At 38.1% G+C, this 25,336-nt stretch overlaps 1 protein-coding gene across 1 annotated transcript in view; it reads right to left on the reverse strand.

Annotated features, from left to right (window-relative positions):
• Positions 1-1,875: 1,875 nt before the first annotated feature.
• THBS2 (thrombospondin 2) overlaps positions 1,876-25,336 on the reverse strand; it is a 31,319-nt gene continuing 7,858 nt past the window's right edge. Inside the window, exons 4-21 of the mRNA XM_008949975.1 lie at positions 25,118-25,314; positions 24,187-24,327; positions 23,843-23,939; positions 21,926-22,096; positions 21,124-21,300; positions 19,608-19,781; positions 19,039-19,166; positions 18,787-18,939; positions 17,525-17,743; positions 14,144-14,251; positions 12,204-12,363; positions 10,593-10,711; positions 9,755-9,989; positions 7,030-7,257; positions 6,288-6,559; positions 5,235-5,332; positions 2,823-2,962; positions 1,876-2,129 (exon numbers count right to left, since the gene is read on the reverse strand). Coding sequence (XP_008948223.1) covers positions 2,122-2,129; positions 2,823-2,962; positions 5,235-5,332; positions 6,288-6,559; positions 7,030-7,257; positions 9,755-9,989; positions 10,593-10,711; positions 12,204-12,363; positions 14,144-14,251; positions 17,525-17,743; positions 18,787-18,939; positions 19,039-19,166; positions 19,608-19,781; positions 21,124-21,300; positions 21,926-22,096; positions 23,843-23,939; positions 24,187-24,327; positions 25,118-25,314 — 2,825 coding nt within the window. The 3' untranslated portion in view covers positions 1,876-2,121. The remainder of the gene's footprint in view (positions 2,130-2,822; positions 2,963-5,234; positions 5,333-6,287; positions 6,560-7,029; positions 7,258-9,754; positions 9,990-10,592; positions 10,712-12,203; positions 12,364-14,143; positions 14,252-17,524; positions 17,744-18,786; positions 18,940-19,038; positions 19,167-19,607; positions 19,782-21,123; positions 21,301-21,925; positions 22,097-23,842; positions 23,940-24,186; positions 24,328-25,117; positions 25,315-25,336) is intronic.

Consider the following 25,336-nt stretch of genomic DNA (forward strand, 5'->3'; position numbering starts at 1 on the left):
ATATATATATATATAAAATGAGGATCTGACTAAATGAATCAGGACGTTAAATGATAAAGTTCCGTCCATGTAAACAAATAAATAATTATTTACAATCTTTGGCAAACAAAATGAAATTTCATTGATCTCACTCTCTCACACACACTTCCAAGGAAAAAAAAAATTAAAAGAAATTTAAAAAACATCATAAATAATTTACATAGAATAGGAAAATTATGATACAGTCCAAATATTAACATCTTCACCCCCACACTGATGTCTCTTTCTGACAAAACAAAAAACCCTACACAGCCATTACAATCATTACATTTAATGAAATCACCCTCCCTTCTTCTTGGGACTTGGGGATACAATGTGAAACACCAAAAGTATGAAACTGAAACATTTTAAACACCTCATGAAGAGGATATGGAAATAAAAAACAGCAACAAAACTAAATTGAAACAAAACCAAAAAAAGGTTTGATAATATGAATACTATAAAATGTGCAATAAAGCCAGCAACTGTGGATTCCTTTCTAAATGAACATAACAAAATCTATTTCAAGGGAGAAAAAGTGGATTCAACATATAGCTCACTGTGCCCTATAAGGTGGCAGAGGTACTGTATTATCCCATTAGTTAACCCACCTAATGAATAAAATTACACCAGCGTGTGTTCTTTTTGTGAACAAAGCTCATACAACTTAAACAAAACATAAAAATGTTAAACATGTTTATACTATTGTATATCTGAGTAACTGTTGTACCTGTTTAGAATAAACACTGGTATCCCTTCAGCATTATTTAAGAAGTTCTATATACAGCAGACATAGGTAACAATAGAAAATATTAAAATGAGGGTAACTGGATATACATTAAGGTTCCATTTATAAATTCCTTATTATTATTTATTTAACTTTAAAGTATACATGAATATAACCCACCAAACTATACTTAAGTGTATACCATGCTTTGACAATATCTACATATTGTGATAAGCTTTTAAAAATAGATTTAAAATATCATTATTTGTGAATGCATTACCGACGCATTATATAACATGCCTTAAAATAAGTTATCAGAGAAGGTAGCTCAGTGTAATAACCATAATAAATACTAACAAAATATTTATAAACGGAACCTTAAATTTATACGTTACCAAATTAAGCAATAGTGGCGTTGCCACCTTTTCAAAAACCCACATCAGGATTCACGATGTCAAAGTGCTTTTGGCAGCAGAGGTGGGAAAGTGGTTCAGGTTCATTTTGCTCCACGTGGTCATGGTATATTCTTTATTACAAGAGAATGCAAAATATGATGGAAACGGAAAAACTGGAAATAAGTTTTTGAAAGTCAGCCAACAGTGATAGCTTTGGATGTTCAAATGAATCACTCTTCCCTTTCACACGCGATTTTCTAGTTCAAATCTGTTTGGCCTGAATTAAGCCTTTTTTTAGTCAAGGTTGCAAATCTGACATTTCTAACAACTGTAATTTTAATGGGTGTTCTTAAGAGCATCCTCATCAGCTATCTTTTGTGGATAAAGAAATGTTCATAATTGTCTATACTTAATTACCTAAACATATTTTCATTGTTATAGATACTGTTGGTGTGGGCCTACAATACTTTGCTAAAATTAGACCTAGAGGCTTTGCATTACTGAAGTCCAGTCCAAGGAAATGTCAACCATACACCTAAGAAGTTATTCAAACACATTTTTCCTCACTTAAAGACAATGACTGATAATCATCACCCCGCTCTTTTTTTCCATATATATATAAATACATTAAGTAATTACATTTTTATATGTAAACGTCATTTCTTAAAAAAGACAAATAAACAAACAACACGTTTTGCTAAGTTTCCACTCTGCAAAAGTGTTCTAAAGTATCAATCTGCTTTTGCTTCAGTGGTGGGTCAGACGCTCACGTTTGGGTTTTATTAGTCCTGGCTGTGAGAAGGCACTTGGGTGGAGGGATGGTTGAGGCACTCCTGGCAGCAGGGTGGTACCTGGTGAGTGGAGCACGAGGACAGAGGACAGGAGGTACACAAAAATAGAAACTGGGAGTACCAGGATGTACTGAGGTGTCTAGGTTGCATAGCACTTACAGTACTTTGCTGGTAATGCAGCAACCATTGCTCAAGCATCTGAAAGAAATGGGGAAAAAAATAAATTAATTGTAGCTGGTTTATTTGGCTAGGAAGTCAATCACACAAAAATGGAGCTCCATCATTATACAGTAGAGGGGTGCAGCACAGTGTTTTCTGTTCTACATTTTGCCACAAATGTAAGGACATTTATATAAAAACAGGTTATCTGCCTATATAGATAGAGACATACGCATAGGTTGATGTGCACCCATGTATCTAAATGTATATAAAAAATTATATACGAGAAAACCTGGGAGAGCATTTTTTGTATTTCAAAACACTTTGAGCAAGGCACTATAGACAGACATGCTCATTAAAAATATCTGCTCTCTCCTTCATGCTTCTTGAAAGAGTGGTGATATAGAAGTAGCTCTGTGCCCGCAGGACACACTGAAATAGCCTACAAAGGAAAGTGGATACAGAGAGAGAATTCCAAGCGTGTATCTCACTCACAGATTTCTATCTCATTTTTTCCAGGTGGGTAGTATTAAACATCTGGGTTTTGTTATTCAGATCGAGATTACTATAGGGGCAAAGGGCACACATGATATTTCAACAAATCAAGGCTGACTCCACGCTATGATAATACAGATTGGTTTTGGTAACTAGAGGATACTTATTCCATATTTTGTGCTTGCTCCACACATTATCAAAGGCTTCAGGATTTTCCAGGCATTTTCTGTAACTAACCTCTGCATTCATATTTGAGGTCAGAGAAATAGACCATCTCTTGAGAGAAGACAAAAAGACCTAATCGTCCACCAGCGAAGGTTGTATCATAGATTGGTCCAGAATCCACCATAACTTGTTTCCCTTCGTACACTAAAACTCTGCAAAGAAGAACATAATTTAAATTACAGAAGGAAGATAACACAATGTCCAGTGCTAAGGGCTGGTAACAGTTTTCGAGAACTGAAACAGAATTAATTTTAACAAGGCACCAGAAAACCCAACTTTGTTGTAAGGATCACTTCTCATCTGTATCTCACGCCCACCTGGCTGACAGCCATAACACATTAATCAGAAGCGGTGGAGCTGCTCCATAAGTAATTTTATGCACACCATCTGCAAAAGATTTCCCAATTCTTTATTTAGAACAGCCATGTCTCCTGGAATGAACTATGTCATGTACTAGCACTCAGTGATAAGCCCCTGTCCCTGTGAACTCAGAGGTTAGCACAAGACCTCGCCACATCACTTAGCAAAGTTGTTTTTACTGCTGTGTGAACGGCTGATTTATCTATCTTCACGGGCAAGGGCCAACATTAGAAACTGCAAGACCCATCCCTTTAGAGTCAAATAAAATATTAACTGGAGACTTGCTCAGTTTCAGAAATTATAAGAGCTTTATGAAAGCTGGAAGGATTTGGACACAAACAGCTAGGCTAACAATAAATTGGAGAAGAAGGAGAACTTGTGGAGATTTTTGCTTTTCTGTTGTTGGTTTGTTTGTGATTTTCTTTTTTTTTTAACAGTGTTTCAGGCATTCACTGTGGAGCCAAAAGACCTCTAAAGATGCCTCTTTATTTTCCTTCTTTATCAGACAGACAGCAGTTCCTTGAACTTGGATTCTCTGCTTCTCATGTGAGACGTTGAGATAGCTGAGGTTCTTAGACTCTCAGTCTCTTAAAATAGCTTTTGGGCTAAATAGGAGATGACTCTATAGTCTGTTAATTAGAGCAGTCTCTGGAGGAAGGGATATGGTCCTGCTTCAACTGGCAATACATTAGTTATAGAAATCAGGATGGATTCACATGAGGATGAGCACAGCTCAGCAACTTCCCGTAACTCAGGGGTTAGGGACAGACCTATGCTTAGCATGTGTAGCACTTGCTCTGCGCCTAAAGGCAAGTATGAAACTGCTCCCTGAAAAGAGAACTTAATGGATGGTAGAAAGAACAGCAAAAAGAATGACAAGTTCATGTAACCCAATTTAACATTAATTCTCAACATTTCAAGAACTCAAACACATGGGAAGAGTTTAATAAATTATTCATCTCACAAAAAAAAAAAAATTATGCAACTCTAATCACATTAATAATAAATTGCTAATTCTCTACAAATAAACTGGTTTCATGAATAAGTTAGTGAAATTATTTATTTATTTATTTTCTTTTAAAACACCCTAAAGAATGAAGGCATTTAATGCCCTGGACTATAGAATTTGTCATGCCAGATTAATCTACTGGGATAGCAGTTAAAACATCCTTTGACTGACAAAGCAGATTCTGTAAAGGAAGATACAGGCCACAGCACCATGAATGGAAAACTCAAGCTTCCTTTCGACCTCTATCAGTCAATGCTTTGCACTGCAATGCTTTGATGCATAAAGAAACTCTCTTCTTTCCAAGAAATAACTTTGTAATTTAGTCTATATCTAAATTTGCCTACCCATTGTCTACCCACGAACCTCTGGTGCCCGTAGTTACAAACAAGAAGTTAAGTCTGCTTAAGAAGTAGAGTCAGACTCTGCTTCGTGAAAGACATCCTTTACAGTTACAGTAGTTAGAAGACAAAATTGACATGAGCTCATGTCCATGAGTGCTCATTCTCTGGAGCATCAGATAAACAGCTGGGCTCTAAGAAAAGTCATATGCAATATTTGCTTGTTGTGTGCATTACAGATGTGCTCATGGCTACTTCTGCAGTACCTTGTATAAGCCACTATGGGAGACAGGATGCTGAAGCAGACAAGCCATTGGCCTACTTCCCTGTGGCAATTCTGATGTTTCTAATTAATTTCATTCATTCAAATTCCAGAGGCTGGGGAGGAATCTTGTGTTCTAATCTTGCTTTGAGTTTTGATCAGGAATTTCTGGTCCCTTTACAGAGGAGCTATTGAGAAAGAATTTCATTTTTTTCTTGAATTAAAGAATATTTAGCTGATGCAAATATTGAACCATCCAGACTAAATTAAAAACATCTGAAAAAGAAAATAACTTATTCTAAAGATAACAAAATGTCCCCAAAACATTGGAACAAACTGTCACACAAGTATCATCGTTATCAGACCTAAGAAAGAAACTGGTAACATAGCTCTTATAACAAGAGACAAAAAAGTTTTGCTACTGGAAGCTATAGAGGTGCAGAAACATTTCTTACTTTATTAATCCTGTTTTAGGCCTATGAATCAAATGCCACCTGTAAGCTGTATAATCTTTCCAGCCAATGTTCTTGGGATCATGCCACAAAGTACGCACCTATAGCAGGAATACAAATGCCTTATTAGAAACAGACTGTGCTCCAATAACTGTACATCCACTACAGTAACTGTACATGCAGTCAAAGCTTATCTGCTACAGAGCATGAAACTAAAAACAGTGTTTCGTATTTGACAGTATGATTAGCAGACCTCTTTTATAGGTGGAGAGTAATTAAAATTTCTGTTTTAAATTACTGATCAGGGACTCATCTGTACTTTCTTAGCTAGAGTCACTGAAGACCATTACAGCATCAAATCCGACTTCCCTTAGGAAGTCCTGCCCCTGTTTGCACATATACATCCACGCTGCCAGAGTCAATACTAATTTTCCTATCTGAGTGAGTGCTTCCAGTGAAGGAGAGGGGCTGCAGTTTGCACAGATATTACTGCCCGTGGCCTGTTCCTTGAAATCTCTCACACTCAGTCAAGGTCCTTTATGTGCACGGAGCTCTGACGTATGAAATTCCTATCTAGGTGCAAAGCCCCACTAACTTCATTTCCAGAAGGCAGAAGTTTCTTCCATGGCTGGGCACTATTTGGAACAGCAGTAGTTTTTCTCGCTATGTTTTAATTTTTCTCTTTGGCTGTCACGGGTTACTGAGCAATAAGCCACATATAATTCAAAAAAGCTGGAATGCCAAAGAGCCAGCTGTCAATAAAGAGGTCACAAAGGATTTCTGGATAAGTGAGACCTTTCGCTCCTTTTTCTTTGGATCACGCCACACCTTCCCTTTCGTACACGTAATCTTTTCCAATCACAATTTTTGTAAGTGTGATGCTTCCTTTGAAAAACAATGCAAATATTATGGCTGACACTAGTAATATGGAAATTGAAGAAAAGCTTATAAAAGTCCGCAAGACTTGAGGTATGAAAGGAAATTCTTCTTGAGACATGCCCCACCTCTTAAAATTATTATCCCTGCATCGTTGGCGTGAAGTTTTAACACACTTACCTGTCCAGGGGTGTTTCCTGTGTGCCAGAGAGCATTTCTCAAGTGTTCACCGGCACCAGTGGTTGAATTCACTACTTTGAGTGACACACCAGAATAGCCGTAAGCCCTGGTGGGCTTGTCCTCCCAGTAGGTCTGAGTGACCTGCTTCCACATCAGAACGTAGAAACGACTGCTGGACTGGTAGCCAAACACAAAGCCGGCATAGTCGTCGTCGCGGTCTGTGTTAACGTAGAACGTCCCGCTGAAGTCAACAGAGCTGAACTCATCGTAGCCTGGGAGAGCAAGAAAGAGACAGAGCTCCGAGTCACAACGCTGTGTCCTGCCACCCACACCCAACAGCCTCTACCCTGAGTTTTGTCAGGAATCCTAAACTACCTTTTTCCATTTCCTTACCTGTAGGAAAGGAGGTAATTATACTTATCTACCCATTGCATGGAGGCTTCTGGACAGAAGGAAGTTGTTTACAAGGGGCGTTGATGGCAGCAGGCACTAGAGGATCAAGTTCTTCAATTAGGTATTTTATGTGTGTTACAGTCAGTGATGAGATGAAGGGTCAACAAGAGCAAACAGCGTTGAGCCATTTTTAATTTGGGGATATGTGCTGTCCTTGTCTGTCAGTCCAAAGCTTGCAGCACCAAAAAAAGGTGTGTTTATCCACTTTTTTTTTTTCTCTCCCCCCTTTCCTTTATCACTAGATCACTCGTTACTTTTCTGAAGATGATGGCTGACATCTGATACTTACCTACAGCTATTCCAGGATCAGAGTTGGCAGTCTGCACCAGTTCCTTGCCTTGGTGGCGAATAACCCAGTTGGGATCAATCTGAGCTGTTCCCTTGGGGTCCAGGGGGACCATCTGGAACTTTCTGAAATCAGTTTCACTGATCGCGTTGTTTTCAGGGCATACATCATAAATATCTGGGACATTGTCGTTGTCAAAATCATCTTTGCAAATATCACCTCTGCCATCACCTATAAGCAACACAAATAAGTAAATGAAATTGTTAGCAATTTAACTAGCCTTCCTAACAGCTCTGCCACTGATGGAAGAAATTTATGCTACAGATAAGTATGTTATTCTCAAAAGAATGTTTCTCAAAGAACACTCCAAACTACTCCAAAGAAAGCTCCATTCTCTAAAAGTCAATTTGAAATGTTGCTAGTAATGACTGGAAGAAGTAATCAACTTACACTACAGCCAAAATTGTTGTTAATAAAACTGTCCTGCCAGTAGTTTATAACAGTGATCAATCTGGCCCTAGTCTGCTTTAGAATCAGGGTGGGAAGAGTTGGAAGTCTGCTATGTCGATGTGATTCACTAACACTTGTCTTACATTTTCAGTTTGATTTATCCCAGATGTGGATAAAATGCCACGTTTTAATATGTGCAGTGTAAATGAATTCCAACAATAGCATTAAAATCTTAATCTTACTGCCCATTACTAAATCCTTATATGCTATTGAAGACATTAAACTTTTTTTCAGACACTTATCTCTGCGTCAAGATTCCTTCAGCAACCATGCATCTAAGGTGCTTCAGACTGCAAGTGTCACCTCTATGCCAAATGAAAGTGAGGACAGTGTTGCAGTAAAATATGCACACATAATTGTTAGAAAAAATGCAGCACATCAGAGAAACGTTTAGCCAGTTCATCACTGTCAATAGTGGCACGTCCAACAGAAATTTTGGAAAAGCAGTAAGTAAAGCCAGAAGATGCTCCCACATTCTTGAAAGTGTGAGCTATAGCATATAAAAATGAGGCCCTGGAAAGAGCTGTTGGATGTGGCCATGCTTTCTAAGTTTCCTTGACAGGAAATCAATGTTTTCAGCAGCGGCTCAGTATCAAATGAACGTCAGCAGGACTTTCAGTGGATAAATATTGTGCTGTGACTCAATAATTACCTCTTTGATATTGGCAAAGGGAATAAAATTGGAAAGTCATTCTCTCTTCTCCAGTAACTACTAAGACAAACAGGTGCAGCAGCATGCACCTGGTCAGGATTTGGAGTTCTCCATGGCTGACTGCCAGGGTAGACAATACTGTTTTGCCACATATTTGAAATGGAGAAAGTCTCTGAGATATTAGATGCTTCAGAACTTTCTCCAACTACTTTTTTTTTTTTTGCTGTTGCCAAAACCCCATTCTGCTTCCTCTCTGAAAGCTTCATACTTGGATTACTATGATAGGCATAGTAATGAAGCTTTCCATTTGTCTGTGAAGCACCTAGTAGTAGGTCAATACTCAATGCGATGGATCGTTGCTATTTCACTTATTACTTGTCTCATGCTTTTTGTGAATCCTTACTCCTTATGTAAAGGTCATCTCCCTTGCAAGATCCAGCTTACAGATGACTATAACAAACTATTCCAGTTTGGGGGCACCCTTATTCTGGACACCTTCTGCAGTTAAGAGGCTGTTCCAGAGATTGGCAAGTACAAAGATATTTTGAATATATAATAGGAGTGAAGGGTTAAGCAATTTAAGAACTACTATTGTCTAACAACCAGAAACTTCCTACTGCCAGCAGTAGTCTTAACAGAAAGTCCTGAGCCCTGACTGATTTAATCTTTCTAAACATACATAAAGCTATATTGTGTAGGTACTAAATTCTGCTTTCCATTTCACCAACATAACCATGGAATGACTCCAGCAAGCTGTATAACTCTAATCAGAAATTGCTCACCTGTATTTATTGCAAGGGCCATTATTTGTAGACATATTATGGTGGTTTTCAAAGGATCATAAAGGTTTTCTGAATTACATATATGATTGTGAAACTATGACTATTATTGAAATACTGCCAAGCATAGACAAGGACTGTTTGAGAGTGCCAGCAACATTTTACCCCAGAAATGGAGAAAAGAACAATTATATAGCCATTGCTTAAAACTGACATTTACATCATCAAGGCATATTTAAATCTATCTATAAAGCAAATTTGAGAAAAGCTACTCAGAAATAATTTTTACAAAAATAATTAAAAGTTAACAAGCATTTTAGACTTAAAAATATGGAGAAATACTGTGTTTTTTAAAATAAGAGAGTAGAAAACAATACTTTTTTTCCATTTTAATTTTCAGAGGATAACTTGTTTTGAAAGCAAAGCAGCTAATTTCTCGTTTTTAAAGGCATGTGAAATCCAAGCTATCTGATCTATTTTCTCATATTTTTAATGTTTCAATTGTAAGTAAAAACCAGAAGTATTAAAGTGGTGTGGTTTATTTTTTTTTTTAATTTTTAAAGGTGCTGTTCTATAAATAAGTACGTGTGTTTGAGCCTCTGTCAAAGAGGTTTCCTAACACTCTAAACCTGGACTAAAATGGACAGTTCCACTGAAGTCCATGGTGCCTCAAATGTCAAAAGCAGCTCAGGTTGATTTGAAGTCTCTCTCTTCATCAGATATTAGCACTCCAAGATCAGAATTGGATACTAAGAACTAAACAAAATTCATATAACATTGTTCTTACCATCAGAGTCCTCCTGCTCAGGGTTGTATCTAAGGCGACAATTGTCCCTGTCATCTGGAACACCATCATTGTCATCATCAGGATCACAGGCATCTCCTTTACCATCTTTATCATGGTCAGCCTGATTAGCATTGGGGATGTAAGGGCAGTTATCCTGGTTGTTCTGGTGACCATCTTCATCTATATCCTCATTGTTGTCACACTGGTCACCAACAAGGTCATTATCTGCATCAGTCTATAAAAAAAAAAAAAAAAAAGAGAAAATTTATTATTTTCTAAACACAAAAACACAGATAGTCTGGTAATTAAGACTTATCTTAAGGACTTCTCTGGAGACAAGTGATAACATGATGACAGCTGTGCTTAAAGCAGAAACATAACTTGAAACTAATATGACTACTTATTCTGCTATCAGTGAATAAAATCTGGTCCCGAAGACACTTCCAGACCAGGTCTTTGGCCACAATTCATTGGTCTCATTCTAGAGATGACAGGGGAGTGTCAGTCTGGGCAGAACATTTTCTGACTGCTGCTGTATACTCGTTGTGACTTACAACAACCAGTGATGGACCAACAAACATGGACCAACAAACTCAGGCATACTAAATGCAGCACTGAGGATGTCTTCACTTGCCATGGGGGAAGAAAACAGTTTACCAAAGGCCTGAAGATGGTTTAATGGCATCACCACTCTACTTCCCTTTCATCTGACAGCCTAAGATATGAAAATGAGCAATACAGATCCACCTCTTGAGCTCTACAGTAAACAGGGACCAACAGAACTGTGTTCTTTTCTCTGCCCTTCTCGTAACCATTAAGGAAACTTTCTGACATTTACCTGGTCTGGATTATGCATCAATGGACAATTATCACACTGATCACCAACTCCATCACCATCTGTGTCACTCTGGTCTGTGTTATAGACGTAAGGACAGTTATCTCGTTCATTAAAAATGTCTACAAGGAAAAAAAAAAAAACAAAACACAAAAGACTGAAGAAATCAGAATGATATAGCATTGAGCACAGACAGACAGACTGTAGGAGACACCAGTAGAGAAGGCTTTTAAGAGGTTCATACACTTTCTGATTGCTAGAATATCATTGTTATGACATAGAATAGTGAAAAGTCGAATATTATATCTGTTCTGCTTTCCTTCCTATGTTAAAGTCTTCTGTGTGTATTTTCCTAAGGAATCTTGCTAGAGCAAGGGCTGATTATCAATTAAGAGTTTAGCCCTTATTCATAGAACACCAGATAAAGGGGCTGGATATTTTTCTTTTTAATAACTTGATTTGGATTTTCTTCCCATACTGTAAGTAAGAAATGGCATAAAACACGCAGCTAGTATAAAACAGCATATAAAATGGCATAAAACAGAATATGGTGGAATTTCTGAGGAGTTTTATATAGGAACAACTGCATTAATGTTCATCTGCCTCAGCACTGAATAATTTAACTTTACCAGAATACGTGCATCATTTATTGTACAGCCTGCCAAATTTTCAAAAGAAACTGCTTCTCCTCAGGAAACTTTGCTATACAGTCAACAATTTCCTTTGGAATTATAGCATGTTGAAAAGAAACAAAATAAAGACGTGTTGGTATATCTGTCTGGAAAGCATACAAGGACCCTTTTCTACAATACACTGTCCCTGGATATTTGCATAGCCTTTCCGCCAATAATATATGATCACCTTTTTCTTCAAGTACATAACTACCATGAGTACTACTAAGAACCTGATGATCAGAAGGATAAGAGGACTTCAAAATGTTCAGAAATTGAAGTCAGACTAGCATCCAAAAGTTTAAAACATTATGGAAGGAAATAAAAAATTAGATTTCTTCAACTTCTACTACTTCTATATTCTCATAAATTTGAAATGCTGCAGGGATATGACTTTTGAAAGACATTTAAGTGCTTTTCCTCCTCCTGAATTCTGATCAAATCTAGGTCATATAGGCATGTACTTGTAGATGAAACAAATATCTTCAATAATATTTTAAGACACACAAAAAATGTGTATTTGGATTACTGTGGGCTTTGCATTACATTCATAGAAAAGCAGATTAATTTCCTACAGATATTGTCTTAACTGCATGGATGTTCTGATGCTCTTTCCCCTAAGAAGGAAAAAAAAAAAAGTCAACAGAAGTGTTAGATTAGACCTTGATTACTTTGGAACACAGACGAAGGAAAGAATTCTTTAAGATGACACTGATAAAAGACTTGCTGTTATTTATTCTTTAAATAACTAGTGTAGTCATTTAGGGATTTTATGGACAACCATACTACACAGGACAGATGAACCTCGGTCTTCTCTCTTCTCCATTTTTGAGTGCTAGACTCAAATTTATTGCTTATATAAAAGCAGGTAGCCCATCTTCCCGGACATAAAGCAAAGTGTACTTTGTGGAACAGCCTTTAATTCTCAAAATTGAAAACGTACCATCTCCATCAATATCCACAGCACATGAGTCACCCTCCCCATTATTATCTGTATCAATCTGAGCAGGGTTGTGCACATAGGGGCAATTGTCACAGCGGTCACCAACTTCATCCTTGTCATAATCAAACTGTCGAGGGTTGAACAGAAGCGGGCAATTGTCCTAGTAGGAAGAAATAGAAGATTTCAGAATACAAATCACAACCCGTGAGAGCATACTGTGAAGTGGTGGATTCTTCCTGTTCATCTTGGACAACTACCAAAATTCAAAGTATTAATCCATTATTTATCAGTGGACAAGCTGTGCCCACACTGGAGATCCTGGTGCTAACATGGCAGCATCTGGACAGCCTGGCTCACTGTTTGGTTTTGTGTTTTTATGCAAGGCATGTGAAATATGTTCCACATCTCACTAGGACAGCAACAGGCACTTTAAATTGGATCTGTACTCAAATATTTCAACAAGTGTATTACTTGTAGAAGTATTTAAAAATAAAAAAAAAAAAAAAAAAAGGGAAGTTTTCCTTGTTTTTCAACAACTTTTTGTTTTTTTTTTTTTTTTTTTAAAAGAAACAGAATTGTCACTCTGACTTTTTGGGAACAAACTAGTATCAATACTCTCACCTTTAAACTACATATTCTGATTTTTCAGTTTAAACCAGGATTGGCCTCTTTCGGGGTTGTGTTATATTATAGATGATAACACGATATAAGAAGTTTCAAAAAGCAGAGTTAAAACTAAATATTCAAATTGATCCAAAATATTTTTTTCTCTGAGACCATTTCTTTTAGTAGAATTTTGAAAGTTTAATCCCTAATTTGAAGGTCTCCCAGAACAAGAAATTGGATGTTTCAGACTTCCCCAGATTACACATGGACTTTTGCATAGGCATGAGGAAGTATTTGGTGTGGGATTCAAAGAAGAATGAAAACGAACCACAGCAGTGGGAGTGAGGGGTACATCAGCATCATGGAATCTGAAGGGAGCTCATATGGAAAAAGTCTTTAAGCTACTTTTGCTCTACTAAAGCAAAAAACATTTACTAGGAAACAATTTTTTTAGCACAATATTTTGAATTCCTCAGAAATAGATTTCATATACTCAAGGACAATATAGAGGCAAGTCAAAATTTTATACTGCTCTCAAAACAAATTCTGGATACAATTATTTAAATACATGTACTAAATATTTTATCAAATGGTTCTTTGGTCTTTGAAATATTCCAGACAGAGGCTCCATTAACAGAGTTCTAACATGACTTTAAGCATTTGAAGCTCTAGAGCAACTGGGCTCCTTCTGAAAGGAACAAAGAGGAACAGTAAATTCATAAAACAAATTCACTCATTTGAAATGTATTCAGAAAAGGCAGGGTGAAGCCCACTCTGGAAATGCCTCTGTCCTTTTGCTGAATGTATAAGAACAGGTTTAGATTAACTGTCTAACTTTTAGGCTTTGCAGGTAAATCAGCTTAGTCTTGTGGGTAGATCTAAAGGAGGAAAGTATAAACCAGTACTTGCATTGTTACCCCATGATGCTGGCTGTGTTTATATTTATTATTATTCACCATAACTTGTTTCCGACATACCTCAGATATATTTACCAGCTTTTCAACTACAATGGATCTATTATTCTCACACTGCAAAATAAAAACTCCAGTACCACTTCCCATGAAACAGTTTTCATGCACACAACTGAACCCAGACCTGATATGGAGAACATAGCTCAGCCCTAAGTAACTCAGCCTAGTGTTCCCCAGGCTCTTTGCTCTGCATAGTGCAACTCTCCTTTGACCCAATACAGCTGCACCAGATACCGTTCAGGGAAAGCACTGCAGAACAATTCAGCTGAAGCTCTGAACAATGAAGATCTCAACTATTGTAATGCTTTTCCTAAAAAGAAAGGTTTAGGTCAAATGTACTGAAGACACAGAAATGTATCTTACTTTGTCATCTTCCACACCATCATTGTCATCATCCTCATCACAGGCATCTCCTTTGCCATCTTTATCAAAGTCTTCTTGGCCAGAGTTAGGCAGAAGGGGGCAGTTATCCTGGCCAAAAGAAATAATCAATGCTTTATGTTTACATTATGTCAGAATGACTTGCCTGGGCAGAAAAGTAGATATGGTACACTAGAGACTATAAACAAGAACAATCAATCACAAAAAACTTTTTAAAGTGCCTGTTTGCTGCCAAAGATAGTAGTTCATTTGCTGCTTTCATATTGTAACGTGAAATGCATCTGCAAGTGATTGTTTCCCAGCTCTCCTTCTGTTAAAGGGAAGTTTCCACTACATTTTAGATGAAACTAGCAGAGAACAAGCACACCACACGCACACAGATGCACTCTTACATCAACTTTTTATAGACAACTCATGAAGTATGTTTGAAGATTAACTATAAAATGATTGGGTTTGGCTGCAAGAAAAGTAAAGCTATAAGCCAGAAGATGGTCTTCAGAAATAGCTGTCTGTATGGAAAGTTACTGGAATGAAGTAGTACACAGCAATGAAGCAGAACACTGTAGGAAAGGGTTTTGAAAAAATGTGCTTTTATACTGCTCTGCAAAAGAGTACCTTTGCACTTCCATGCTCTCATTGCTTTGAAAATAAAAGGCAATGAGATATTTTAAATATCTCATTATTTTAAAGGAGCAAGTCATAGGCTACATTGAAAAAATAAGAAGCTAAATAGTTTGCCAAAGTTTTAGCATGTATTCCTTTTAAAAAATGCTAAAACGGGCTAAAAATTGATTGCAATTCTACCACAGGCTAAGAACAAATGCATCTATAAAACCCCACTATTATTCTCACTTTTTCTCATATTCTGTATCTCCCTCAGACCAAAACTGAATCTGCCAATAGTGCAGAAATATATATATACATATTTTTTATACCTACTCTATGAAAATGAATATTATAGTAAGATTCCTAGCCCTGTTTTCAATATCAGTGGTTTTAATAGTATAAGTAATTTGAGAAAAAGGGAACTGGAAAATTTGTGCTAAATAACAAAGCTCCAATGCAGCTCCACATTTTTTACAGCATGTTTCTAACAAACCCCTGTGAACAGCCTCAACTGTCTGACTCAACACTGGCTACCAGTGATAGAAGAAAAAGAAATTAGTTTGAAATAATAAAATAAATTAGTCAGCGCTTGCTCAATAACTTTGCATGTTTGTTTCTATATGTTCTTCTATTTGTCTGTATTCTCTATAGAATACTATACAACTACTTGCTTTATTCATATAGCTTTGCTTATGCAGGAAGTTAATTTTTAACCATTACCAGCTCAAGGAAGAAGCTTCAGTTTGCTTTCTTAAACCAAAGTAGTCAACTAGGATATTTTGTAATGAATATAAGGACCTGATAATACCTGATATTTTTCAAGGGTTTTTTGGGGGGGGCAGGAGGCGGGGTACAGTACTGCTTAAATTAGGTACTTGTGTCTATAAGATCAACACATTATCAAAATCATTAATCAGCCTTTGGAAACAGTTTGGTTTTTTTCTGAATGGATAAAGCACATCGGGTTTTTAATGAAAACTAATCGTTTGCATGACATCTTGAGTCAACATGTTGCAGATTCTGATTACAGGAACTGGAAAAGAATATATGAACTCGAATTGCTACATTGGCTGGATCCCCAGAGAACAGACATCAGCTATGGTGACCAAAATCAACATCTGAGGCTCAAATTGCCATGAATGTCTGAAACTCTTCTGCTGATAAAGCCCGGATTCACAACGTCAAGTGGATTACACCTGAGTGACTTCTGAATCTCTTAAACCTTCCTAGTCTCTTGATCTGTACTTTTTCTTAATCATTGTAGTGGTCTAGAACTCACATTATTTTTTCATTTCTTTATTTTTTAAGCAGAAATTATTTTTCTAGAACTTCAGGAGAGTTTAAAGGTATATCACTTAAACATGGAGAAGGAGAAACCAGTATGCATCAGGTCTGGGGGAAAAAAAAAAAAAAAGTTATAAAATCTTCAAACCTTGGGAGCGAAAGCACTGCCTTTGTAGTCACGACTGGTTCAGCAAAATACTTGAGCATCTGCTCTAGGGAAAGCATGTAGGTAATCCAGTGCTGTCAGCAGTTGCAGTGTTTAAAACTGAGCATTTGTCTTCTGCTCAAGTAAAGCTCACATCATCCCAGTTGTTTTATTTGCTGCTAGAAACATTGTATGATCCTCTGTATTGGGACTGTCACTCAGCCATCAATGAGGCCACCACTCAGAACTGAGATCCAGGGAATTACCTGTCAGGGGGTGGCTTCACCCATCACCTATTTTGGGACATTGTTAAACTGGTGGACCGGAAGCAAATTTCAGACCAGTTTTGCACAGCGAGGTACCTGCATCGTGATGAGACATTATAGAAGGCTCACCGTTTTTGAGTAAGTTCCACTGCAAGGCACCTCAGACCATGATGCCAAGGAGGACTCAACACTGTGCTTGAGATGAACACAGAACCAGGTCCCAGTGAACATACTATGGTAGGCACCCACTGCTAAACCTACATACCACCATTTTTAGGCTCGTCAGTGTTTATTTTCTCCTCGGTGCAGTAATGTTTCATTTTTCACTACAATGGTACAGCAGGAACAGCAAAAGTGGAGAACAGGCTTCTGCTAGGTCTATAGCAAATGGTGGCAGCCAGTTCATTCCCCTCAGGATTGTGACAGCTGGGACTCCACATCTCTGAAAAGTAAGAGGCTGAATCTCCCATTCTCTCTCACCGAGCTTGTCCAGTAAGAACTCCTGTCTAATTACTCATATTCATTCCTCTTCAGTTTCTTGAGCCTAAAAATTATCTCAGGCTCTGAATGCAGTTTTCAGAGAGTGTGATCTGCTTAACTCTTTAAAAGGAAGAGGTAGTTCAATAAAGGATTTAGAACTGTAGACTTTAGATGGCTGTTGGTGTCTCATTACCAGCCTTGCAGGTAGGATTTCATACTCGCCTGAGCCCACAGATTCCTATTTAATTTTCACTGGTGGTGTGCTCCACATCTATGCTTTAAGCAGCTCCTGCTCAGTGTGATAACTCTACTTGCGAGTATCCCAACTTTCTGTGTATTCTGAGTAGGAAGAAACCCAAAGCAGGGGATTCTGGATTTAATTTTGAGAATCCCTTAATTGGATCTAGTGTTAAGAGTATACACTTTTCACAACATCTCCTAGAAAATGAGCATGGTTTACCAGTCAAAGCTTAATGAAAACAACCACCAGCTTGATGCTGAGAAGTGTCATTCACAACTATTTAGGAAAAAAAGAGAAAATTTGGTTATGGCATGACATTTTATCAACCTTTTTTTACTTACCTTCACGCAATGGTATGTTGCATTAGCAGCACAGACCAAGTTATTATTAGGCCAGCCATCCAAATCTGAATCCTCACCACAGATGCGTCCATCGCCAGCATAACCTGTCCTACATTCACATTTGTACATAGGATCACTGAAGTGCCCCAGGTAGATGCACTCTGCAGACTTATGGCAGCTGTGTGTCTTGTCCTTGCACGGATTCTCAGGTTCACAGACCTGTAAAAGATGGAGTGCACTCCATGAAACCTGGTGATATCCACAGTCAGCTCTGTGTGTCTCAGCTTTGTCAAAATCAGGACAGTTATTTAGATGCCTAAAGACAGCATCTTTGTTTTAATTGTGGTTACTACGTCATACCGCTGTCAGTTCCCAACTCCAGACAACGTGTTCTATGGAAATAATTAAAACCACAAGAAAAACTGGACATAATCCAACAAGCATTTAAAGTTACTAATATTTTCAGAATGGTATCTGCTTTCTTTCAGATGTCTTTAATGCCCAGAAATTAACAGAAAGTAGTCTGTACTCACCTCTTTCCTTTAGTGTTCTGCCTGTCAGTAGGCAAGGACTATCTTACTTTCTTGAATCAAAGAGACCCTAATAAATTGTCTCATTCCCCTGAAGTTAAGTTTTTGTTATTTCTTTATTAATCACTTTGCCTATTTTAATTGACAGTATCTAGGAATCTTACAGAGGTGTTTTACATTTAGACTGCCTTCATGTATTGAACGAATCACAGTTTGAGCAGCAACAAGGCATCCCATGACATCCATTTTAACAGTTTTATCTTGTCTACTAAACCAACATCTTCAATGCCACTTTCACTTCCATTTGTCCTTCACCACTGATAGGTGTTGGCCCAATGGAATTTTGGGAGTGACAACTTCTCTCTCAACTCTCTGACGTGATGCTGTTTATGTGGATGAAATTTATGGAAAGAACAACCCTCATTCTTCAGTTTCTAGTCCCCAGATTAGGTATACATATCTGAGAGAAAGGAGTGCAAAGCAGGGGAGTGCTTGCTCCTGGCATTTTGTACTCCTTTGGTGCAACTGTGCAGATGCCTAGAGAAATAAAACCACTCAAACAAACCCAAACCCAAACCCAGTGGTTTTTTACTCCAACTAAAAATACCCTGGAACAGCAGTTATCTATTTCAATTCTTCTAACTTCAACTCTTTCAGCTTTCATTCACAGATCTCTTCAGATTATAATTACTCAGTTTCAAAGCCATTAAATTATTTTTGAACATCACTTACTTGTTTCTCTGTCTTGGCAACTTCCAGCCCCACCCCATAGGGCTGACTTCCTTTATAGCGTGGTGGACAGGGCAAGCAGTGGAATCCTGGATTTGTGTTCACACAGCGATGGACCTGATTCACCTTAAAGCAAACATCCGACACAGCTATACACTGCAGAGAAAGAAAAAGAACAATTAGATGGCTATGTAATTCCCAAATAATGAAAATTTCACAGGGATTTCCTGATATTAATGGAAGTCAAGTCAATACCTCATCAAGATCCTCACAGACAGTACCATTGCCAAGGTAACCTGCTGGACATGGCCCACATGACCAAGACCCATCTGGGTAACTGTTGCATTCTGCTCCAGGAAAGCAAGGATTTGACAAACATCCATCTGGTAAAGACACACAAAATTATAAATTAAATTAGGAGCATAAAAGCATGTAAAACTTCATTTAAGAAATAGGTATACTCTGTTCATTAGCTTAAATGGCATCTGATAAAACAGACTCTTACAAAAACTCTTAAAATTAGTTATCAAATAAATAGTATATTAAATTCATTTAATATGAAAATACTACAGATGGCTACATCCAGCTAAATACCTCATAGCGTATTGAAACCCAGCTTAAGAGCTGCATATTTGTTCAAGAGAAGTCAGTATTAAGAATATATAGAAAATCCCCCTTATCTAAACAGCACCCAAAATAGTTAAATGTGTTTTCCTGAAACAAAGGTATAATTGGTAGATTTCTGTAGTATCAGTTCATAACTATAGATTAAAGAAATAAGTGCAACAATAATTAGACTGAATAAAGAATGACTAAATACCAACCAATTGGGCAATCCTTCTTATTGCACATATCATGTTGCTTGGTGTCTCCCACACATGGCTTTCCTCCATACTGTGGCTCTGGGCTGTTACAGAGGCGAGACCTCTCACGAAGTCCTCCTCCACAGGTAACGGTGCAGGCAGACCATGGAGACCAAGGACCCCACCGGCCATTCACTAGGATATGCAAAAGAGAGGAGAAGAGCATCACAGGCAATAGACTGGGCACAACATTCGGTGCCAAGAACAACAACGCTTTTTTCAGGCCCCTGACTGGAGGCAGTTTCTCACTACACACACTGGAAGAAAGATGCTGGCAAAGCCTGACACTGATACAGCAATACTGCAGAAACAAACAAGCAAATAAATCTACCCAACTGCTTTATAGGCATTTTTTGGCCAGTAATTCAAAACAGCATGCTGTGCCCACTGGCGTGGTGTATTTCCATTTAAGTTGATCAGAACAAGTATGGTGCCCTCAAAGCTCCCTACTAAGCTTTCATTTTGTACAGCAAGCAGGGTATGACTAAAAACCAAGCCCGAGCTCTATAGGTTTTCTTTTTTTTTTTTTTTTAAATGGCAACAGTATGTCCAGTAAGGCTGCAGGTATTATTCTTGTTTTGTATCTAGTCATCAGTGTATATCCAAAAGTATTGCTGGACTCAGTGTAAATAACTTACCTCACTGATTATTCTGTATGCTTTATATTGGTACAAATCTACTGATCCTGTTCTCAAGAAAATTCAGGAATAATGACATGTACACATCTTTGAACCAAACTCTGTGTTTCTTCTTCATATTGTAAAAAACCCCTAAGGGCAATGGCAGACATCCCTAAACAAATAACCTTTTAATTAACTTTGTGCTGACAGATAGATTAAAAAAAAAAAAAAATAGACGTGTGTATAGCCATTTAAGTACTATTAGATTAGAAGCTTGACATTGGTTTCAAGCTCATATCCCATAAGTAGAAAGGAAAGGCTTTCTAGTTCCTCCCTGCAGAGGAGGGAATGAAGACAGACATACAAAGTGAAAAAAGCGAGGAAAAATTATATGAAAGGAAAGTCAAAGTGAGTGGAGTGTATGATCTCTAAAAAGGTTAAAAGTGTAGATGAGGAAGAATTATAATAACAATAAAATGTTGAATATGTGTAAAATATGTATGCACACTTTGAAAGAAACTTTACTATTGGGGGACTGTATGTCTAATCCTAACATGTTTAGTAACAGTTTTCTCCTAGATAGTGTTAATATTTTTGATATGCGGAGATAAATCACCAAGTTATAAACCAAAAACTTTTTAAATTCTTCATTTTTAAAGCCATATCACAACTTGGGAGGTTTATAAAACCTCCAATTGTTGTCTTCATTTTGAAAGCACCCTTGTGTGTTATTTCACCCCTAAGATACAAATTGTGTTTTCCATCATAGAAATTCACCGTAAGTTAGATCTGAACAAAGAAAAGAAATTCAGCTGGACTATTACTGTGTCACATTGCATTCAATACCACAGATGTACCTGGACATGGAACCTTCTCACACTTCTCTGTTTCACGCCCGTTTCCCACGCAGTTTTTCCCACCCATCTGTGGGATAGGGGAATTGCAGAGGCGGATGCGGGTGATATTTCCTACTCCACAAGTAACTGAACAGGAAGACCACGGAGACCAGTGACTCCAACCTCCATCCTGACGTACTGTTAGAGAAAAGAGCAAAACTCAAGAGAACGGGCCATCTTCAGCAGTAATACAAACTCACTTGTGAAGTTAACCACCTAATAAGCTCCTGACTACATCTGATGCATGTCCCTTCTCCTTCCTACCACTGTCACTTACAAAGACCAGCATGTCAGCTCAGGCATTCAAGTACAGCTTTCTTAAGAATCCCAGTGACCAACGTAGGATTAACATGGACGTAAGATATTTTAGATAAAAATAACTTGTTCCAATGGAAGAAACACTTGTTTAAAATGCACATTTGGACATCTAGCAGCTTTAGCAATAGCCTTAGGTACTATTGCAGCCTGCATATAGCAGCTACCTGCAACAAGACGAGTATGATACTTCTAAGCGCCTTAGATATAAAAGTAGTTTCATATTTAGCAAAATTCTTCTATGATTACTGTATTCCTAAACACTACTAAGGTAATGGAATGGGCCAATAGTTGAGAATCTACTGATAGCTACCTTAACTATGCATATATGGGTGTTCAAATACATACTGTCCTGACTACTGAGCATTCACAGGAAATCCACACTAAGCTTGGTTTTGCTTAGAAATGTTCAAAGAAGATTTAAAAAGGGCAAAACTGTATTACTCACTGCGATGGTCGCACTTCTTAAAGCTGCACATCCTTGTCTGGATGTGTGGGCCTGTACAAGCACTCCTGGTGACATCACATGACCTTCCTCGCATCTGAGTTCCAGAGCCACAGGTAACTGAGCACTTTGTCCAGTCTGACCATGGTGACCAGCCCTCTTCACTGTCATCAGCTACAGAGCAAAAGGTAGGAAAGTGCTTAGCATTGAAAGTCACTCTATTATACTATTTAGAAGATTTGTCACTTCTCTTTTTCTGTAAAACATGTACTTTGTCTTTTAGTTAACTCTATTCTTTTAATTTTGCTTTCCCAAGCTGCCATTGAAGTTAAGAAATTATGGTTTAGTGTAACAAGAAGTTAGCCCAGATTATAATCCTGGATTTTCAGGAGCTTGTGTGCAGTATGTCTGCACAAGGCACTGACCTTTGGACAAAGAACATCTTGTCTCTAGAACGGACGGAGCCAAACACTCAAGTCCTAACTGTCCTTGACTTCAGAAGATAAGTCAGTATGATGAGACGTGGCCCTACCTCTGAACACAACATAACAGTGACCATGGTCAAGAGCACATTGTAAGAATATGCTCTAGGCTCTGAATAGGGAAAAAAAAATAGTATACTCCAATGCATTTTTATTTAGAACACATAAGCAACCATTTTCCTCTGTATCAGAATAGTCTAGGACAGAGTGAAGTGAACTGAATCCACACTGAAGTCACTTAATCACTGAAATTGTTAAAACCATTGTCACTTCAAAGTCTGCAATGCTATCTCAAATATTGAACAGATTGTCAAGGCTCATCAGTGAAGCATCACACCAAAAGAGGATATATGACAGAGAAGAAACAAAACGGAGTAACAAAATGACAATAACAGAGGAAAAATAAGTTGCACTCTTTGTAAATATTGCATCAAGCTGCATGAAACTTTTGATCTTAAACATCCTCTGCAAGGAGACAAGACATCCTGACCTATGTTAGTCTGTTTTCACCAGGAAGTTTGGAAAAGAATAGTGCACAGTGCCACTGCAAACCAGGACCTGGGGGTATTGAGTGACACCCAGCGAAATATGTGCCAACAGTGTGCCCAGGTGGCCAATAAGGCCAACAGCATCCTGGCTTGTATCAGAAAATAGCATGGCCAGCAGGACTAGGGAAGTGATTGTACCTCTGTATTTGGGACTGGTGAGGCTGCACTCAAGCACCATGTTCAGTTTTGGGCACCTCAATACAAGAAGGACATTGAGGTGCTCAAGCAGGTCCAGAAAAGGGCAACTAAGCTGCTGAAGGCCCTAGAGCACAAGTCTTACGAGAAGTGGCCGAGGGAAATGGGGCAATTTAGTCTGAATAAAAGGAGGCTCAGGGAAAACCTTATTGCTCTGTACAACTACCTGAAAGGAGATTGTAGAGAGGTTGATGCTGATCTCATCTCACAAGTAACAAGAGATAGGACAAGAGGCAATGGCCTCAAGTTCTGCCAGGGGAGTTTTAGGTTGGATATTAGAAGAAATTTTTTCACTGAAAGGGTTATCAAGCACTGGAACATGCTGCCCATGGAAGTGGTTGAATCACCTTCCCTGGAGGTGTTTAAAAGTCATGTAGATATTATGCTTAGGGACATGGTTTAGAAGTGGACTTGGTAGAGTTAGGTTAATGGTTGGACTCAATGATCTTGAAGGTCTTTTCCAACCTAAATTATTCTATGATCAACTCACTTCTAAGAAACCAATATAATCACCAAAGAGACCAACTCCTCCAAAGGTAACTTCAAGCATCCAAGTTACTTCACATGTTCTTCGCAAAGAGGTAAGTTTTAAATTTCATCTTCCCTGACTTCTTACTCGTTTTGACCTTTCCAACACACTAGCAGTGACTTTAAATGTCACCAAAGAGCACCTTTCTCTTTGGCTAAATACTCACAGTGAGAGCAGACTGGACAGCATTCACCTTCAACAAAAGATGGATCAGCACAAGAGACTGCTGGGCAGGTGATTTGATTGCACACAATTTTAGAATCCTACAGGCAAAGAAATCAACTTAATGACTTATGGTCACATACAGAGGCAAATAAAGGCGGGCACCTGGGGAAGTTTCATGCGTGAAAATTCTTTCATTTATTCTAGAACTGTCACAGACATGGAGACTACTTCTTATAAATACCAGTAAGTCTAGGCCAAGCTCTGAGTAAACGTGACCTGACCTACACAATTGGGCTGTATTAAACCCACTACCCATTTCTGCAGGGAAGATTTCTAAAACCTTACCTGGCAGGTACACTTGGTGCAACTATCTACAATCCAGCTTTCATTATCTGCAAAGACACGGCCATCCTGCCAGCAAACTGACTGGTTCTTCAGTGTTTTGTTAGGCCCAATCAATTCCCACATAATTTGGTTCTCTTCAGACTAGAAGATGAAGTAAATTAAAATAAATTGCATATTCTGTAAACGAACCATTTTAAATAAGCAAAACTGAGACTACTGGATTTAACTCTTTCATTAAAAAAAGATGTATTTTTTTACATATTTATGTACCTAAAGAAGATGACCTCAAGGTACCTGTATACTGCATAGTAATCCTTCAAGTAATAGTACAGTCACACAATATTGAGGGAAATATGTTCTTAACAGTTTTGCTTTCCTATAGTACAGTTAATCTTTAGATGGGAATACTTTAGTTCTGGGACATATGGCATTATATTGAACTCCCTTCACAAAGAATTAACTGATTCAGAATAAGAAGAGGGGCAGACTTCAGTAACAATGTCACCATCATACTTGAACAATGAAAATTCCATACATTTACCTGGAGTTTAGGTACCCTGTGTAGTCACTTGCTGATGTATTCACAAATGGTATAAGCACTGTAACAGTGCTTTAACAGTACACAGGCAAGGTCGAGTTTGTTAGTTTTCAATTTCCAAACCTGCAGTAACCTTTTAAGAGGTTACTGTGTATGAGTGAATGGGCGTGCAACTTTTAAACCCAGTCTGTGAAAACCAAGCTTTCATTAAAGTGTTATACTCAGGAACTACCCAACGAGTCACTTTGAAACTGCAGGTCATCTCTACACTATGTAGATACACCAATAGGTATACACACATGCATATAGTAATCTCTATTAACTGCCTCTTGTGTCAAACAAGGAAAGAGCACAGCACACCTCTTTCAGTTCTCCACACTCAGAGGTACCTACCACTTTTTGGAGGTTATCAGCTAAGTTGTTCACCACGATGCGCAGGCCAGTGAGCTCTGTGAACATTGTTCCCAGCTCTTCACAGGAGCGGTCACAGAACTCAGCCTTCTTCTCTGGTTTCTCACCCACATACTCTGTTGTGACAGCAGGGCTCAAGTGAAGGATTTCAGTGCTCTCATTGATGGTGTTCACTTCAGCTGGTAGCAAGAAAGGGAAAGA

Source organism: Merops nubicus, unplaced genomic scaffold (genome assembly GCF_000691845.1).
Source record: "Merops nubicus isolate BGI_N331 unplaced genomic scaffold, ASM69184v1 scaffold14181, whole genome shotgun sequence".
NCBI lineage: Eukaryota > Metazoa > Chordata > Aves > Coraciiformes > Meropidae > Merops > Merops nubicus.